The sequence below is a fragment of the Aegilops tauschii genome, chromosome 4 (assembly GCF_002575655.3).
Source record: "Aegilops tauschii subsp. strangulata cultivar AL8/78 chromosome 4, Aet v6.0, whole genome shotgun sequence".
Classification (NCBI taxonomy): domain Eukaryota; kingdom Viridiplantae; phylum Streptophyta; class Magnoliopsida; order Poales; family Poaceae; genus Aegilops; species Aegilops tauschii.
The window spans coordinates 453,939,631-453,958,562 of NC_053038.3; the positions used below are offsets into that span (position 1 = coordinate 453,939,631).

An 18,932-nucleotide genomic window follows, 5' to 3' on the forward strand; every position below is an offset into this window, starting at 1 on the left:
GAACATAAATGTAATGTCGGTGAGAAATACGTACTCCCCCAAGCTTAGGCTTTTGGCCTAAGTTGGTTTATTGCCACGGATGGCCTGGCGGGTATCCATAGTTGTAGCCGGGGTCGTACTGAGATGCAGCGGCTATCGCTGCCTGAGCTGCAGCGTGGCGGCGAGCTGCCTCCGCCCTCCTCTCGTACTCATCTGCCTCCTCTCTAGTAATAACATACCTTCCTTTTGCCTGATAATCAAAGAAGGCAGGAGCAGGGAGAGTAATACGGACAACACGACGTCTGTCAAAGATTAAGCGATACCGGAGAGGTGATTCATTCCTCTCGACAAACTGGTGGTGGACCATAGCATTATAGTCTAAATAAGTAGCAGGCAACTCAATATCATCTTCACGAATGTCCACACCAAGAAAATCAGCTAAGCGGGTTGCATAAATTCCTCCAAAGAAATCTCCATTAAATCTATTATGATGCAACCTACGTGCAACAATGGCTCCCAAATTATAATATTTGTCTCCTACCACAGCACTCCTAAGAATATTAAGGTCAGGGACACACATATGACATGCTTCATCTTTACCATTTATGCACCTACCTATGAAGAGAGCAAAATAATGTATAGCAGGAAAATGAATGCTCCCTATGGTAGCTTGTGCTATATCTCTAGATTCCCCCACAGTTATACTAGCAAGAAAATTTCTAAATTCAAATTTGCGAGGTTCACTAGCACTACCCCATTGTGGAAGTTTGCAAGCAGTAGTAAAATCCTCTAAGTCCATGGTATAAGATTTTTCATAAAGATCAAACAGGACCATTGGAGAATTACCTGAAGACGAAAATTCAAACCTCCTCACAAAGGAACTAGTGAGATAGTGGTACTGGCGGCATTTGTCTGCCTCGAAGCTCACAAGATCAGCGTTACGCAAATATGTGTTAAATTCTTCCTTGATTCCCGCTCGATCCATAAAGTTTTCTGAAGGCCATTCACAAGGCCGCACTGGAGCGTCCCTTGGTGGCTCATCGTCAGCATCACGCATTGCAAGCCTGGGTCCTTGCTTTCTTGAAGAACCACCTTGGAACATTTTCCTAAGCATATTTCTTCCTCTGAAAAATTTCTGAAATTTTTAGTAACTTCAAATAAAAGTAAACCAAGCTCAACAAAATTGATAGCAACTACTCCTACAAGTGACTAGAGCCTAAATCAAGCATTAGAACTACTTGGAACCATATAATTTTGACATGCAAGCTCAAGAACATGGTCACCTAGGCAGCACAAATTTGCAATGTATAGAGCACTAGAACAAAAACTAATTGGACCAATGGAGGAGTCACATACCAAGGAACAATCTCCCCAAGTAGTTATGTGAGAGGTGCTTTGAGCAAGGAGATCGAAAATCGCAGCAAAATGAGCTAGAACTCGTGCTTGAGCTGGATGGTGATTTTTTTGGGAGGAAGAAGAAGTGTGTGGGTGCAGGAATAAGTGGAAGGGAGCCACCGTGGGCCCACGAGGCAGGGGGGCGCGCCCAGGGGGGTAGGGCGCGCCCTCCACCCTCGTGGCCAGGTGCTTGCCCCTCCTGCTGTGTTCTTAGTGCCAGATATTCTCAAATATTCTAGAAAAAATCATATTCCATTTTCAGGGCATTTGGAGAACTTTTATTTTCGGGGTATTTTTATATTGCATAGATAAATCAGAAAACAGATAGAAAAATACTATTTCTACTTTATTTCGACTAAATAACAGAAAGTAGAAAGAGGGTACAGAAGGTTGTGCTTCTAGTTTCATCCATCTCATGCTCATCAAAAGGAATCCACTAACAAGGTTGATCAAGTCTTGTTAACAAACTCATTCCGACTAACATGGAACCGGAGAAATTTCGAATAACACTATGTTACGTCAGCGGGGATATGCACATCCCCAATAATAAGAATATCATATTTATTCTTGATAGTAGGAAGAGGAAATTCAAAACCTCCAAAAATAATCGATGGAATTTTTCCAATAGAATTGATACTATAAACTTGAGGTTGTTTCCTCGGAAAGTGTACCGTATGCTCATTACCATTAACATGAAAAGTGACATTGCCTTTGTTGCAATCAATAACAGCCCCTGCAGTATTCAAAAAGGGTCTTCCAAGAATAATAGACATACTATCGTCCTCGGGAATATCAAGAATAACAAAGTCCGTTAAAATAGTAACGTTTGCAACCACAACAGGCACGTCCTCACAAATACCGACAGGTATAGCAGTTGATTTATCAGCCATTTGCAAAGATATTTCAGTAGGTGTCAACTTATTCAAGTCAAGTCTACGATATAAAGAGAGAGGCATAACACTAACACCGGCTCCAAGATCACATAAAGCAGTTTTAACATAATTTCGTTTAATGGAGCATGGTATAGTGGGTACTCCTGGATCTCCAAGTTTCTTGGGTATTCCACCTTTAAAAGTATAATTAGTAAGCATGGTGGAAATTTCAGCTTCCAGTATCTTTCTTTTATTAGTAACAATATCTTTCATATACTTAGCATAAGGATTCATTTTGAGCATATCAGTTAATCGCATATGCAAAAAGATAGGCCTGATCATTTCAGCAAAGCGCTCAAAATCCTCATCATCCTTTTTCTTGGATGGTTTGGGAGGAAAAGGCATGGGTTTCTGAACCCATGGTTCTCTTTCTTTACCATGTTTCCTAGCAACAAAGTCTCTTATCATAACGTTGATTCTTTGATTGTGGGTTATCAAGATCAACAGCAGGTTCAATCTCTACATCATTATCATTACTAGGTTGAGCATCATCATGAACATCATCATTGACATTTTCACTAATTTCATGTTCATTAACAGATTGTGTTTCAGCATCAGAAATAGAAATATCATTGGGATTCTCTGGTGGTTCAGCAATAGGTTCACTAGAAGCATGCAAAGTCCTAACATTTTTATTTTTCTTCTTTCTAGAAGGACTAGGTGCATCTAAATTATTTCTCTGAGAATCTTGCTCAATTCTCTTAGGGTGGCCTTCAGGATACAAAGGTTCCTGAGTCATCTTACCAGTTCTAGTAGCCACTCTAACAGCATAATCATTATTCTTACTATTCAATTCATTGAGCAAATCATTTTGAGCTTTAAGTACTTGTTCTACTTGAGTGGTAACCATAGAAGCATGTTTAGTGATGAGTTTAAGTTCACCTTTAACATTAGCCATGTAATTACTCAAGTTTTCAATCATATAAGCATTTTGTTTTAATTGTCTACCAAAATAAGCATTAAAATCTTCTTGCTTAACCATAAAGTTATCAAACTCATCCAAGCATTGGCTAGCAATTTTAGTAGGAGGGATTTCAGCTTTATCATATCTATAGAGAGAATTTACCTTTACTACCTGTGTCGGGTTATCAAGACCATGAGCTTCTTCAATAGGTAATGGATTAGGATCATATGTTTCTTCAACAGGTGGTAAATTAAGACCATGCATTTCTTCAATAGGAGGTAAATTCTTAACATCTTCAGCTTTAATACCCTTTTCTTTCATAGATTTGTTTGCCTCTTGCATATCTTCAGGACTGAGAAATAGAACACCTCTCTTCTTCAGAGTTGGTTTGGGAATAGGCTCAAGAAGTGTCCAATTATTTTCATTGGTCAACATATTATTTAATAGAATTTCAGCTTCATCCGGTGTTCTTTCCCTGAAAATAGAACCAGCACAACTATCCAGGTAATCTCTAGAAGCATCGATTAGTCCATATAAAAGATATCAAGTATTTCATTTTTCTTGAGAGGATGATTAGGCAAAGCATTAAGTAACTGGAGAAGCCTCCCCCAAGCTTGTGGGAGACTCTCTTCTTAAATTTGCACAAAATTATATATATCCCTTAAAGCAGCTTGTTTCTTATGAGCAGGGAAATATTTAGCAGAGAAGTAATAAATCATATCCTGGGGACTACGCACACAACCAGGATCAAGAGAATTAAACCATATCTTAGCATCACCCTTTAATGAGAACGAAAATATTTTAAGGATATAAAAGTAGCGAGTTCTCTCATCATTAGTGAACAGGGTGGCTATATCATTTAATTTAGTAAGATGTGCACAACAGTTTCAGATTCATAGCCATTAAAAGGATCAGATTCAACCAAAGCAATTATATCAGGATCAACAGAGAATTCATAATCCTTATCAGTAACACAGATAGGTGAAGCAGCAAAAGCAGGATCAGGTTTCATTCTAGCATTAAGAGATTGCTGCTTCCATTTAGCTAATAATTTCTTAACATCATATCTATCTTTGCATGCAAAAATTTCATTCGCAATTGCTTCATCCATAACATAGCCCTCAGGCACAACAGGCAATTCATACTTATTAGGGGAAGAGTCTTCATCATCACTAACATAAATATTATCAATAATTTCATTCTCTCTAGCCCTAGCAAATTGTTCATCAAGAAACTCACCAAGTGGCACAGTAGTATCAAGCATAGAAGTAGTTTCATCATAAGTATCATGCATAGCAGAAGTGGCATCATCAATAACATGCGACGTATCAGAACGAATAACAGAAGCAGGTTTAGGTGTCGCAAGCTTACTCAAAACAGAAGGTGAATCAAGTGCAGAGCTAGATGGCAGTTCCTTACCTCCCCTCGTAGTTGAGGGATAGATTGTTGTTTTTGCGTCCTTCAAGTTCTTCATAGTGACCAGCAGATATAAATCCCAAGTGACTCAAAGAATAGAGCTATGCTCCCCGGCAACGGCGCCAGAAAATAGTCTTGATAACCCACAAGTATAGGGGATCGCAACAGTTTTCGAGGGTAGAGTATTCAACCCAAATTTATTGATTCGACACAAGGGGAGCCAAAGAATGTTCTCAAGTATTAGCAGTTGAGTTGTCAATTCAACCACACCTGGATAACTTAGTATCTGCAGCAAAGTATTTAGTAGCAAACTAATATGATAGTAGTGGTAACGGTAACAAAAGTATCGGTAGCAAAAGTAATATTTTTGGTGTTTTGTAGTGATTGTAACAGTAGCAACGGGAAAGTAAATAAGCGAAGAACAATATATGAAAAGCTCGTAGGCATTGGATCGGTGATGGAGAATTATGCCGGATGCGGTTCATCATGTAACAGTCATAACATAGGGTGACACAGAACTAGCTCCAATTCATCAATGTAATGTAGGCATGATTCCGAATATAGTCATACGTGCTTATGGAAAAGAACTTGCGTGACATCTTTTGTCCTACCCTCCCGTGGCAGCGGGTCCTAATGAAAACTAAGGGATATTAAGGCCTCCTTTTAATAGAGTACCGGAACAAAGCATTAGCACATAGTGAATACATGAACTCCTCAAACTATGGTCATCACCGGGAGTGGTCTCGATTATTGTCACTTCGGGGTTGCCGGATCATAACACATAGTAGGTGACTATAGACTTGCAAGATAGGATCAAGAACTCACATATATTCATGAAAACATAATAGGTTCAGATCTGAAATCATGGCACTCGGGCCCTAGTGACAAGCATTAAGCATAGCAAAGTCACAACAACATTAATCTCAGAACATAGTGGATACTAGGGATCAAACCCTAACAAAACTAACTCGATTACATGATAAATCCTATCCAACCCATCACCGTCCAGCAAGCCTACGATGGAATTACTCGCGCACGGCGGTGAGCATCATGAAATTGGTGATGGAGGATGGTTGATGATGACGACGGCGACGAATCCCCCTCTCCAAAGCCCCAAACGGACTCCAGATCAGCCCTTCCGAGAGGTTTTAGGGCTTGGCGGCGGCTCCGTATCGTAAAACGCGATGAATCCTTCTCTCTTATTTTTTCTCCCCGAAAGTGAATATATGGAGTTGGAGTTGAGGTCGGTGGAGCGTCAGGGGGCCCATGAGGCAGGGGGCGCGTCCTCCACCCTCGTGGACAGGGTGTGGGCCCCCTGACGTGGATTTTTCTTCCAGTATTTTTCTTATTTTCCAAATAGATGTTTCGTGGAGTTTCAGGTCATTCCGAGAACTTTTGTTTCTGCACATAAATAACACCATGGAAAGTCTGCTGAAAATAGCATCAGTCCGGGTTAGTTCCATTCAAATCATGCAAGTTAGAGTCCAAAACAAGGGCAAAAGTGTTTGAAAAAGTAGATACGACGGAGACGTATCACCCTTCAACACACATCCTCTCATGGCGGAATAAAGCTGAGTCCGGCAAGCCCTCCAACATGCCCTCCGTAATGGTGGAAGGCTTCCATCGTCCCTCGTTGGCGTTACGCCAGCGACATCAGCTCGACAAGCCTTGATCGGTAGCGCCACCCTAAGCACATCTGCCTAACCTTCGTCTTTCATCGCCGCACGCCATTCGCGTGGGTGGTTGCTAAGTGGCTGTGAGCAGGGGAGAGAAGAGCCCGCGCGCTAAAGCTTCGTCCAAAAGCAATAACGGAGGGAGCACTAAGAAGATGATGGAGAGGGTGAAAGCGATGTGCCGTTGATTACCTTCGATCCGATTTTGGATGTAGATTATTTTATTTCTTTCTAGAGTGACCCTAGGTTATCAAACCCACGTAAAATGATTCCTTCGCAAGATGATTTTTTGCAAGAACTTGTTGCTAAAAGAGTTCCGATTTTCTGGACTAAATTACACAATATAAGAGAAAAGACAATAGTAAAGAAATAGACCAGGGCTAGAGGTTTTACAAGCAGCAACCCGATCAGGTACATGGAGATAGAGGAAACCGTAGCAGGAAAAATCATCTTCACTCTCCAAAACAAAACACAGTAAATAATCAGGGGATCAAACACGCAACACCAAAATAAAGCAACAAAACACCGGTTGCACCTTTTAACTTCCGCAGAGAAGGCAACATCTGAGAGGCGCACACTTTCATATCCAAACATCCAGACCAGCCCAACAATCTCCCATTATTCTTCCAATTACAGGTTGTACCTCCACCCGCTCTTGCCTAGTAACCTACCTTGCTCCTCAAGATGGACCTCGTCGAGGGCACTAAGGTAGTAGTAATAAGGATCATAGTAATAATCTGCATCCTCTTCTCGTCTCTTTTGTAGCTCCTGGAAATACTCACTCATAATCAATGAAGAGTAAACACTGATACGGAAGTCAGGCTGAAAGCTACCTAGACTACAGTTATCTTTATCATCGTTACACCTATGTGGGACATATATCTTTGTCTTGATCCCAGCACACTTGGCTTTGAGGGCATCATTCATGGTGATGTTACCACAACTGCGTATGTCAAGGTATTCCAAGTGTGGTCAGTTGTCAACGATGGCCATCAATCCTTCATTGGTTAGGGTGTCGTAATAAAGCGTCAGGGAACGCAATTCGTGCATCCTCCCGATTGCCAAGGCTTCACGGTTATTGTTGGGATCGTCACTGAAGTATGGATCATATCTTCTGCGGTGTTTTTCATGCCTGAAAAGCCTCAACCGTGGACATGCTTTGGCAACGAGCTCAAACACTCCAGTGTTGGCATCTACGCCGTGGCAGTTACTAAGTTCGAGCTTCTCGAGGAAAGGAAGCTTAGTTATAGCCGCAACGAATCCTTCACTGGTGACAGTAGGAAAGTAGCTGAGGTAAAGACTTCGTAGCAAGGGTGCCCTGCATGGATAGGGTTTGGACATCAGTAAGCATAGTCGATTCACTTCCAAAATGAAATGCAAGGTCACAGAGCATCAAGTCAGACAAAAATCAACATTTATGCAGGGATATACAACAACAAAGCATTTAGTCCCAAACAAGTTGCGGCAGGGAAGAGCTAAAACCCATAAGAATCTCGCAACCAACTCTATGATATCCATGTGCCAGAACTATGAGTTGGTGATTCTTATGGGATTCTTGCGGGTGTCGTATCCCTCTTGGGGGCGTCGTTGTGGTTCCTCTCCCCGCACCAGGGCTCCAGATGAAAACCTTGACCATATCTTCGGTCTCGAAGGGGGTGGCACATGGCTCGTCACCCTCTGGGGGGCATCATCGTGGAGCTCAGGTATACCCTTTGGCCGCGTCTCATCGCATCGACGGGCGAGCTCGGATCCTAACTCAAGGCTCCTTTGGATCTAGCATGGTGGGAGGTCCCGACAGCTTCCTATGTTTTACACGTGATGTCGTAGTCATCACTCTCGACCCTCGTTGTTTGTAGGAAGGATCGGCAATCCACAGACCGAAGCGAGAGGGCAAGTGGCTATCTCCCGCGACAACCTTTTTTTTTTGAACATCTCATCACCCCTTTATTAAGAGTAGTGATCAAAGTAGCATCCATTACAAGGATAGGGGTGATGGCACTAGGAGGCTTATCAAACCAGGTACGAGGTGTAGAAAATTTAGCAATTCTAGCTAATTCATGAGCTACGCTATTCCCTTCTCTATGACAGTGCTAAAAAGGAACATGAGCCCGAGCCATATGATAACAATCATCAATAATGGCAGCCCATGACAACTTGGTGTGTGCATTGCATCGGCATTCGACGGTTTCTCATGGAGGCGCGGTTTCTCTTCTTGTCCGTAGCCTTGGGTGCTTGTTGGTGGGGTGTGGGTACCCTAATAATCTTGTTTTAACTTTGACCTGCTTTGTAAGAGGTTTTCCTTATCACCTTATATCGGTTTGGCTGTGTTGCTTTATATATAAAGCGGGGCGAAAGCCCTTTTTAGTATAAACTATATATCAACATCTATGATATCTAATTAGTTTCACTAGATTTTTTTGATGTTGTAATATTTAGCACATTTTTCTATAAAATTGATCAAACCTAAAGAAGTTCGATTTAGGATAAATCTAGAATTTCAATTAATTTAAAACAGAGGGAGTAGTATGTATTAGAAATTAGTCAGCGACTATGTGACAAAAAAATATATCGATTGGTGACACACAGTAAGTCAATGATAGATTGGCAGACGTAAAACTACTAGGATTATACTATAATGTTCTATGTTCACATTTAAGTAAATTTGACAACTGGTGGGTAATCCACTTGCATATTCACATTTGCTCTAATATCCCACAATTGTATTTTTATTTGTAAAATAAATTTTGATATTTTTCACTTCCATTTTCATTTTAGTTTGGATGTGTATCTTGACTTGCCCTACATATGTTTTCTCAAATATCACATGTTTGAATTATGCACTACCACTTTCCACCCTTAACTGCAAGGGTGGTCATAAGAATCGAAAAGAGGTTGCTGACATGAGATAGATGCATCTTACCCTCTATAACTCTCGAAAGAATTATATTTACATGACGAGGAAAAATGGTCTATAGATTTCTCTCTTATATAACATATCCACTGAGCTTCCATAAGGTTGTGTTTGGCAGCTCAATTTTTTTGGAGTATTTAGAGAATAACGTGGGTTTTCTAGAAACAACGGGTTTAGAAACTTTTTAGGTGTATATATAACACCGACAAGAACCATAATTTAATAAACCACGGTATCCCTAATACCATGCTTTTTGTTGTATTTGTAGAAGAGGTATATATGTACCTCTTTTTCCTAAACTGAAGTGAGAAAACTTTTAGTTTTTAGAAACTAAAGTATTAATTGCCCATTAATTGGAATACTAATATTACGCTTTTGAATAAACTGTGTTGCCAACCTAGGATAAGTAGTGACGAGATCAAGGAATAGATCAAATGATCTCAAATACCGTGAAAGAAAAACATTACATAATTGAAATTTCATGGCATTCGGAATCCTAGAGGAAAGGAATATATTTCAACTTGCAAATGTGGCTCTTCGAAAAAAGAGTGCATACACAACACTTTTTTAAAATTTGATAGCTCCATTTCTTTGAATTAAAGGGCATCCAAATAAAAAAACATAAATGGAAATCATAAATCCTTCAATCTAGGAAGGCCAACGGCAATAAATTTTGCATTGCAAGATTTAAGATAAGAGAACCATTGCTAAACATCTCCTCCTTCCATGCAAGCAGTAAGGTTAGCACAAGTTAAAATTTCCTTTGGCAACTTATGGGAGGGAGACTACCGTCTGGTGATCAAGTGTTGAAACGTCATGGACCTGGAGATGGGCAATGCCTTCTCTGCGAGGTGGCAGAGGACATGAACCACATTTTTTTCTTCGGTGTCTATGCCAGTTTCTTTGGAATTGCGTCCGCGAAGTCTAGGGCAACGGGTGATGTCCCGCTAACTTCCCTGACGCATATATAAATATCGTTGCTTGTATTGGCCAGGACCAGTGGTTGATGTGGACAACCTTTGTAAACCCGGCTTAGGACTCTTTGGGGCATTCGAAATAAGCTTGTAATTGAGCATGTTCACCTCGCTCGGGCCACTGACCCTATATAGGCCCCTAAGCAAAAGGCGTAACTAGCCGGCCATCGACGTGCTTACAAGGAACTTCAAGGCACTGGCTTCTCGGCTACCTATAGCTACCTGTTCTCCTTAAGTCGTTTTGCTTTTAGTGGGCTTGTTGTGCTGCTGCCCTCACGGTGAACTTGTTGTTTTTTATTTTCTATGAATCTATGTTGTGTGTTTTATTCGTACTTTGAACTATGTATCATCGCTATGTTTTTTGGCAATTTAGATTTTGAAACACCAGCCTAATTAAAGTTCAGACCAACCTCTTAAGGATGAATTGTAACAATCAGATCATTTTGGGAGATATAAAATTTAGAGATCTCACTGATCGGCAAGGAAGGAGAGGAAGTCGTCGTCGCCGAAGTAGTCTCCGGAGAACGCCTCGCACCGGCCGGAGCTGCGTCGCGCGGCCTCCCGGGCAAAGACGTCCAGACGGAGGTCCCGGGAGCAGCCACCCATGTGGATGCGGCGCCACAGCTCGGGCTCGTCGCGCGTGGCGCCGCGCCATAAGCGGCAGACCCGCCCCACGCGGCCGAGGAGTTCGACGGGGTCTAGGCAGCGGAAGATTTTTAATGTCACGTCCAGCGGCAGCTCCGTCCAGTCCCGCTCCTCCTCCACCGGCGGCGGAGGCGGGTAGCGGTAGTAATTGAACACGTGGATGTTGTACGTTCGTCCTTTCAGGCGTCGTCGTTGCCGCCGGCGTGGAGGGGGAGGAGCCACCGCTCGCGATGGTGGCGGAGGCGGCGGCATCGCGAGGTGGATCTCGATCGATCACGTACGTAGGGTTTTGCGATCGAAGTTGACAACGACTCGAGCGAGTCGATCGAGCCGGAGGTGGGACGAGTGGCGACTGGTACAATAGGTCGGTCGGTAGCTTGGCCCGATTGGTTTTGGTTTTAGCTTTTAAAAAAAAAATTGATTGGTCTTAGCTTGCAGATAAGGCAATTGTTTGAACTACTAGCTTTCTTTTAAACTGGTGGGTAACTAGTAGACCGCCCGTGCGTTGCCACGGGCTCTTGAAATAGTTTGCAAAAGTTACATGTTAACTTTCTAAGGTCTCGCCCCGCCGTAGATTCAAACCCCCGCCACTGATTCCACCCCGCCTAGGCCGCCGCCTGCCGCCGCGCTGCCCCATCGCGTTCGCCTCTGCTCCGGCCGCCCCGACCCCGCCCGCCTCCTCTCCGGCTGCCTCCGCCTCCGGTCCATCCTCCGCCCGGCCCCGCTCCGTCTGCCTCCTCTCCGGCCCTGCTCCGTCCGCCTCCTCTCCGGTCCGTCCGCCGCCCCGCTCCGTCCGCTTCCGCCCCGCGCCGCATGCCGCCGCCCCGCTCCGTCCGCCTCCGCCCCGCGCCGCACGTCGCCGCCCCGCTCCCCGATGGCGCCGAAGAAGACGACGAAGGGAAAGTCCGGTTTCTTCGGCATGAGGGCGAAGCCCTCCGGGAACTTCGGACTGGAGTTCTCCGACGCCGGACAGCGTTGGTGGCTCGGCACGTATCCCACTGCCGATGAGGCCGCTCGTGCCTACGACGTGGTGGTGTGGCGTGCCAGACAGCCGAAGACGGACCTAAACTTCCCGGAGGTCGAGTCCCAGGCGGTGGCGGAGTGGCTCGTGCCGCAGGGCATCCGGATGGAGGAGATGCCGGGTAAGAAGGCGAAGAAGAGACCGGCGGTTGTTGTCGCTCCCGGCGAGAGCGACGAGGCGGCGATGGCTTGGTTTGCGCGATTTGCAATTTGTTGCAAAGCCATCTCTAATGAAATGCTATTTGCTACATTTTTAAATAAGAAAATTATTCCGATCAGCCAGCCATAACTCAACAGACCAATCTCTAATGAAATGCTATTTGCTACACTTTTTAAATAGAAAAATTATTCCGATCAGCCAGCCATAACTCAACAGACCAATCCAAACCCACATTTTCTAAAGTAAAGAAATTATTTCCCTTGATAGATCAAGATGCCAAAGTGTCGTTTGCCCGACTGCTATGTTCCTACACACGCAGAGCAAATTATTTTTCAAATCAAGGAATTAAGAAAAGGAAGAATATCATGATGTTCGTGGCACTTGCCAGGTCTGCCATGCTACCATGGCATCGTCTTTTTAGTCTCTACCCACATGCCGAGTTGAGAAATAATCTTCAGATATACCCACTGCTAACACACTCACGTACATAATGGCCCTTGGCTGATTGATTTGGTTGGCTGTTAACACAAGCACACAACACACAAAATCAGTCAATGGCCACACGTATGCATTGTTTACTTTATCCCAATTGTGATGCAATCGTGACACCTACTCGCCCCGTCCGCTCGCCCGTCACGGTAATTGCCTACTCGCCGCTGGTGCCAACTGCTCGGCCTCGCCACCGCCGCTCACCACTCAGTCTCCACCGGCTGCCCATTGCCTCTTGCGCCACCCGTGCGCTCGCTCGGCCCAATGTTGTTGATTGGAATGCGGGACTGAAGGTAACCCATGGACAGGTTTTAGTTCTGCTTGGCATCAATCTTTGGTACTTGTCAATCCATCTAGCGCACAAAAAAAATCGACTCTCAGACAGAAAAGTGATCTAACTCTATTGATGAGCACAACAGTACATACCATCCCATCATGATGTTGCCATCTCTCACACTTGATGATTACATCTTGTTATTTCTAACATGTACACCATCGGGCGATTGCTTTATTAGAAATATATTTACACAATATGATCAGAGCAACATCAAGGAGTCGGATGCTGGTGCACAGATTCTCCTCAAATTCCACATGCAACCCTTGTAGAAAAGAACGACATATTTTTCTTAGGTGATTTTTGACCGAGCTCCTACAGAAAAATTCAAAGAAATCATGAGGAGCATGGAGCCAAGCAAACTAATCAGAGTAAATCATGAGAGGAGAAGCCTCTCAACCTACTACAGGGAATCGAGTCAACATTAATTCGTGTAAGAATTAAACCGTAATGTAGATCAACAACCCAGTAGTTGATAAAATAACCCTGACACAACCCATTAATACAATATATGGTCACAGGAAGTAGATTTAGATTGTGCAGATATCATGATCTACGAACCGTATCTATGAATATTGATTGCAAAGTCACAAACAGAACCTCCTCACATCACAAAACAAATGTTTCATCAACAGAAACCCTAGCGAATGCCAATTGGATTATATAAGTAAGATAGAGACATCGAAAAAAAGAAAAGATAATTCAAAGAGTATATATATTCTATTTTCTTACTTGACATCACAGAGAATGCAAGTCAAAGATATTGCGATACATCTTACCCTTCTATAAATTGACTGCAAGGCACAATCCCCAGCAAAATATACAGAATGAATTTGCTCCTATGGTTCAAGTATTGCATAAATAGTTATATACAGACTATTCAACAGTGAGCATAAACATGGCATGTACTACCAAAATCCCTTTGCTATGGAGCTTAGTCTGCATGTCTATTCGTCTTTCTGTAAATCAGTTGTGGCCAAGATGTGCTGACAGCTCACCAGCCTCTCCCCGTTTACCAATAAAATCAAACAAGCTCAAAGCAAAAAAAAAAGAACATAGATATATCTACCTGATGTAATTGCTTGTAACTCCAGAGTGTTGGTAGAGTCGAGAAGAGAACACCCAGCCAATGTTACAGCAGATCGATCTGCAGTCTTTGTTAGGGACGGCATCATCATTAGAGGTCCCAATTGTAAATCAATCTGCAAGAGATGGAGATGCGACTGGAAGCTTACGGATTTGATGCATCAGAACAGCCATGGCCCATGGGCAGAGGAGAAGTGCCGGCAGCTGGGGATCTGACGTGTCACAGACAGCATGGGTAGAGGAGAGGCGGCGTCAGATCAAGCCTTGGGCATGGCAGGCGGAAGCACACTCACCCCTACTGCACCCTTCCTACTTCCCCGTCCTTCTTCTCCTACCTCTCCTCCTCCCTGGATCCTCCTCTGTCTCTCTTTTCTACAAGAAAAATCGAAGCCCCGCCATGACCTTGAGCTCCCCCTGCCAACCATAGAAATTAGATATTTCCTAATTGTTTGCATAACAAAAAACATACTGGCTGCAAGAGAATGAAAGACTAACCTATTGATGAGCACAACAGTACATACCATCCCATCATGATGTTGCCATCTCTCACACTTGATGATTACATCTTGTTATTTCTAACATGTACACCATCGGGCGATTGCTTTATTAGAAACATATTTACACAATATGATCAGAGCAACATCAAGGAGTCGGATGCTGGTGCACAGATTCTCCTCAAATTCCACAAGCTGTAATTGAAGAGAAAACTGAAAGAAAGCTATTAGTAATACCAATTTAACCAGACACACCACACCACTAATGACAAAATAAAAATTTAGAAGTTCCTAAAGAGGCCTTATATATAAGAAGTGCAAGATACTGATGAAACTACCAAAGCCACCAGATCTTAGTACAGATTAGTTAAGTAGACACTACTATTTAGTAAGGATGAACTATATTATGGATTTGATTGGAACAAGAAAATATCCTATAATAGCATATTATACAAAGGCACATAAAACAATAAAGAGAAGTAAAAGTGGTAGCGATGAACTTATAATAATAATAATAAATGGATAGCACATGACTCTTTTTATACGACTCATCAGCAGAAGCAGTGAGCCACAATGGAGTTTTCTTGGGCTCAGGCTTTCTGCACACTGCCATATAGACCAAGTCAAACATGGGTGGGCGGCCAAGAATGTTGGGTTATAGTTTTACAGATAAAGAGAGGAGAAATCACTTTGGCCTATGAGCACATCATAAGAGAAGGCAACATCACACACACAGAAGTACTTGTAACTGAATTTAAGGAGGGCACAATATGTTGACATAGGTGTGCCTACCAAAAAGAAATGTCTAAATGAAAAAAAAATCAAGTGTTTAGTACTCCCTCCGTTTTTATTTAGTTCGCGTATTAGCTTTGGTCAAAGTCAAGCTTGGTAAACTTTGACCAAATTTATAGACAAAAATATTGGCATATATAATAACAAATCAATATCACTAGATTCATTGTTGAATGTACTTCAACATCATATAGATTTGTAATGGTAAATATTTATAATCTTTTCTATAAACTTGGTCAAACTTTAGAAAGTTTGACTTCAGTCAACTCTAATATGCAGAGTAAATAAAAACGGAGGGAGTAATATAATACTACAATGATGGTGCAAACTAAAGTCTAAATCATCAATGGCAAATCCACGGCACACAAAAATTCTTCTCCATAATCGATTTGCTCTCTTCGTCCAAATGCCCAAACTCATCACAACATAGCAGAATAGCCTGAATGGAATAAACCATATCTGAACCATCATATGCAATACACGAACCATGTACTGAACTTAATTGATGTATTGCTACTGAACATAGCAGATTAGTCTCTATGTGCATGTATTACTAATTTACAGCTGAGCAGCCACTCTAATGTAATGAACTTAAGAACTGTTTGTTCCTCTTAAGCAACCCTGCAGTTTTCATGAAAACTTTGGCTGTAGTGGTCCTAAAATCCACTTGGAGATTCTTTGCAGCTTCCTCTCCATGTTGCCGGACCAATCTGCAGATAAAAAAGGATAAGGTAAATAATTGTTGTTTTGTTTGCCAATAATCAAACAACTATGATATAGTAAGAAAAAAGTTAGTGGAGGTATAGGAAGGACAAGTAGTTCTACTACACACAGATGATTAGGGGTCAGAGGGAATTCAAGATAAACCAAGACAAACTTCAAAATTCAGTCCTACAGTTGAACATCAAATTCAAATCAAACGGGGAAGAATCAATGGGTCAGGGGTAAGGATGCAAGTGTGTGTGTGTGTGTGTGTGTGTGGGGGGGGGGGGGGGGGGGGAGCCCACTAAGCCGCTGCGCCGTCCCGTGAAGAAAACCCGCAAAACGGCGCCGGGCCAACCACATCATGTCAAGCGGTCTCAAATAGTCCGACCACTTTGTCTAGCGGACGTCGCACAGTCTCGCGTATCCTACGAAAGGGAGAAAACTCTCCTGAGAATTCCTGTCCTTCTCGACGCGATAGAGGTGCACGACTGTATTGTATAACAGGCTCATCCCACACAGCGTGCACTCCTCAATTTGTGCCCCAGCGACAACACCAGGCATGCCACGGAGCTCATGATGACCCAGTTGGTCCGGCTGTGCGCATCAGCTGAGGGCGGGTGGTTGTGGTGGCGCACCCGGTGGCAAAGAGTGTGATGCGGCAATGAGTGTGCGGCGTGTCCACGGCGGGCGGCGAGGCGGCGCTGCCGCAGTAGGTGCTGGAGATTGTTCATGTGCGTGCAATAGGGAACCTGATCAGGACCTGAATAATACGGCAAAGGATACACTCTCGCCGGTGTGTGTGGTGCAAGTCAGCTTGTACCAATGCCTACCTGCTCTATATTTAGCCATCCGTCACAGTTGCATGGCGCATCTTGTGTAGGTTAGCTATAAGATGTACTCCGTAGGACGACGAACGCCCGCGTTAGCCAGTGCGGGCTGGTCGCTGCTCGCTCCGCTTGCATCCAGAGTCAGGGGTAGGGATTGAAGGGAGAAACCCGCTGGCAGAGCGCCACCATCAGGAGGACGCGCAATCGCCGGGTGCGCATCACCATCAGGAAAAACGAGCCTCTACTCAGACCGGCGAGGGCAGGGACCGCCACGTGCAACTACTGGGAGGATGAACGAATCAATGTGGCAGCCATCGGCGACCGGCTCGTGGGGCGAACCAAGGACGGCAGATCTATGTTGTGTGGGCTGCTACCAGCCTACCACTCGTTGGCGGCGGAGAAGATCTACAGGGGCGAGGGGAGCGGGCCATCAAGTGGGGGCGAATCGAGATCTGAAGGGAGGGGTACTCACCGACATGGCCAGAGTCGCGAGATCGCCAAGACGGGGGCTGCCGAGTTCGATTGGCCGGAGTCTCGGGCTTGGGCTTTGGCGATGCCTTGGCGCGCCTCGGACGGACCCAGCTCATTCGCGACCGGTGCCCGGACCCGTCTGGTTGGTGCTTGCGCACGACGACCCTGACGGGATGATGACCAGAAGCCGCCGCCGCCACCACCATTCGTCGTGCGTATGACTGTCTGCTGCTGCCGCCGCCGCCACCGCCACCGCTCCGACCTTGCAGGGCATGGAAACCCTTACGGGCAGGTGCCTGGGCGGACGAAAATAAACCAACGAGAGAGACGGTGGTGGGAGATGACGCGAAAAAAAACCGACGAAAATAAATCGGACGAAAATAAACCGGCCGAAAATAAACCTGGAAGCGAGACTACTAACTGCTCCATTAGGAGTAGAGATACTCGGCTTCGGTAGGCTCTCGAAAGGCGAAAATCCACATCTAAGCCCGGGCTCAGATGCTCCCGCTCAGAAAAAATTCAAAACGAAATACTAGAAAAATAAAAAAAATCATTTTTTTTTGCGTAGTAGATAATTTGATGCGTGAGGTCCGCTTCAAATTTCAACTCATTTGGATGTCTGAGCAGCTCTTGGCAAAAAAGACAAATCGAGTCAAAACAGTTCGTGAACAATGAACTTTTTTACAGACCCCGATTTTGTCTTTTTTTGTAGAGAGCTGCTCAAATGTCCAAACGGGTTGAAATTTGTAGCGAACCTCACGCATCAAATTAACTACCACACAATTTTTTTGGAATTTTTTGAAATTTTTCTAGTATTTGTTTTGATTTTTTTTCATCGGAGAGGGTGTAGCTGAGCCCGGGAGCCAAATTGGCCTTCTCCTCGAAAGGTCTGCACCATACGATGCGTCTCCCCGTGATCATTTGATCCACCTCCGCACGCAGCTCCAGCCTTTGCACATCTTCCTCGTGCAAAGCCCCAATGCCTCCACTGCGCTCCCCGTCCCTGAGCAGTGTGTGCCGTCTTCATTCACAGCAGCCCAACGACCTGAGCCAACATCGACGATCAATTAGCTACATCAGTCACCGATTTCCAAAAAAAAGCTACATCAGCCACCGGTTAACCGCTCCTCGGCCCCACCCCCATTCCACAACAGTTTCTGCCTCGCTGGAAAAATCTCACAGTTGCAGCGCCTCGTAGCATCCTCATCACTCGGCCTTACAACATTCGCCGTCTGACCTTGGCGTGTCCGTCGCGACACTTGTAGCACAAGCGGTGGCCGGATGCAACATCGGGCGTCACCAGTCCAGCACCGGACGTTGTCGGTTCCAACTTTAAATGTCGTCGGACGCAGGATCTGGCGGTACGGATTCCAACATTGGACGTCATCGATGGTAGCATCCGCAACCGCCAATTCTAGTAGTGGAAGTTGTCGGTCGCTGCATCCACCACCGTCGGTCCCAACAGTTGATGTCATCTGTTGCGGCGGTCGATGCCACCGGTTGCAACATCCGGTGCCACCGATTGCAATAGCCCAACGTCCTTTGGTAGCCATCGAAGCAACGTCTTGCCGGTAGGCGGCGAGCGCGACATTGCCTCCTGGCGAATGCTTGCATCATCGACCGAAACTACCCCCACTTAAACCCGCACCAAAAGGAGCGTAGACGCGCCCCTGACGGGATGATGATAAGGTAGCCGATAAGAGGTGCTCACAGTGTTGTGCGGGC

At 44.4% G+C, this 18,932-nt stretch overlaps 1 protein-coding gene and 1 pseudogene across 1 annotated transcript; one reads left to right on the forward strand and one right to left on the reverse strand.

Annotated features, from left to right (window-relative positions):
• Nucleotides 1-11,703: 11,703 nt before the first annotated feature.
• On the forward strand, nt 11,704-12,138 carry LOC120963519 (uncharacterized). Its single transcript, XM_040388165.1, has one exon. The coding sequence runs from the start codon at nt 11,704-11,706 to the stop codon at nt 12,136-12,138; it is 435 nt and encodes a 144-aa protein (XP_040244099.1).
• A 744-nt stretch (nt 12,139-12,882) lies between these two features.
• LOC109774670 (uncharacterized) lies at nt 12,883-17,663 on the reverse strand (annotated as a pseudogene).
• Between the last annotated feature and the right edge of the window lie 1,269 nt (nt 17,664-18,932).

What these genes read in the sequence shown, in the direction of transcription:
- LOC120963519 (XM_040388165.1), top strand. Translation starts at nt 11,704, where the DNA reads ATGGCGCCGAAGAAGACGACGAAGGGAAAGTCCGGTTTCTTCGGCATG.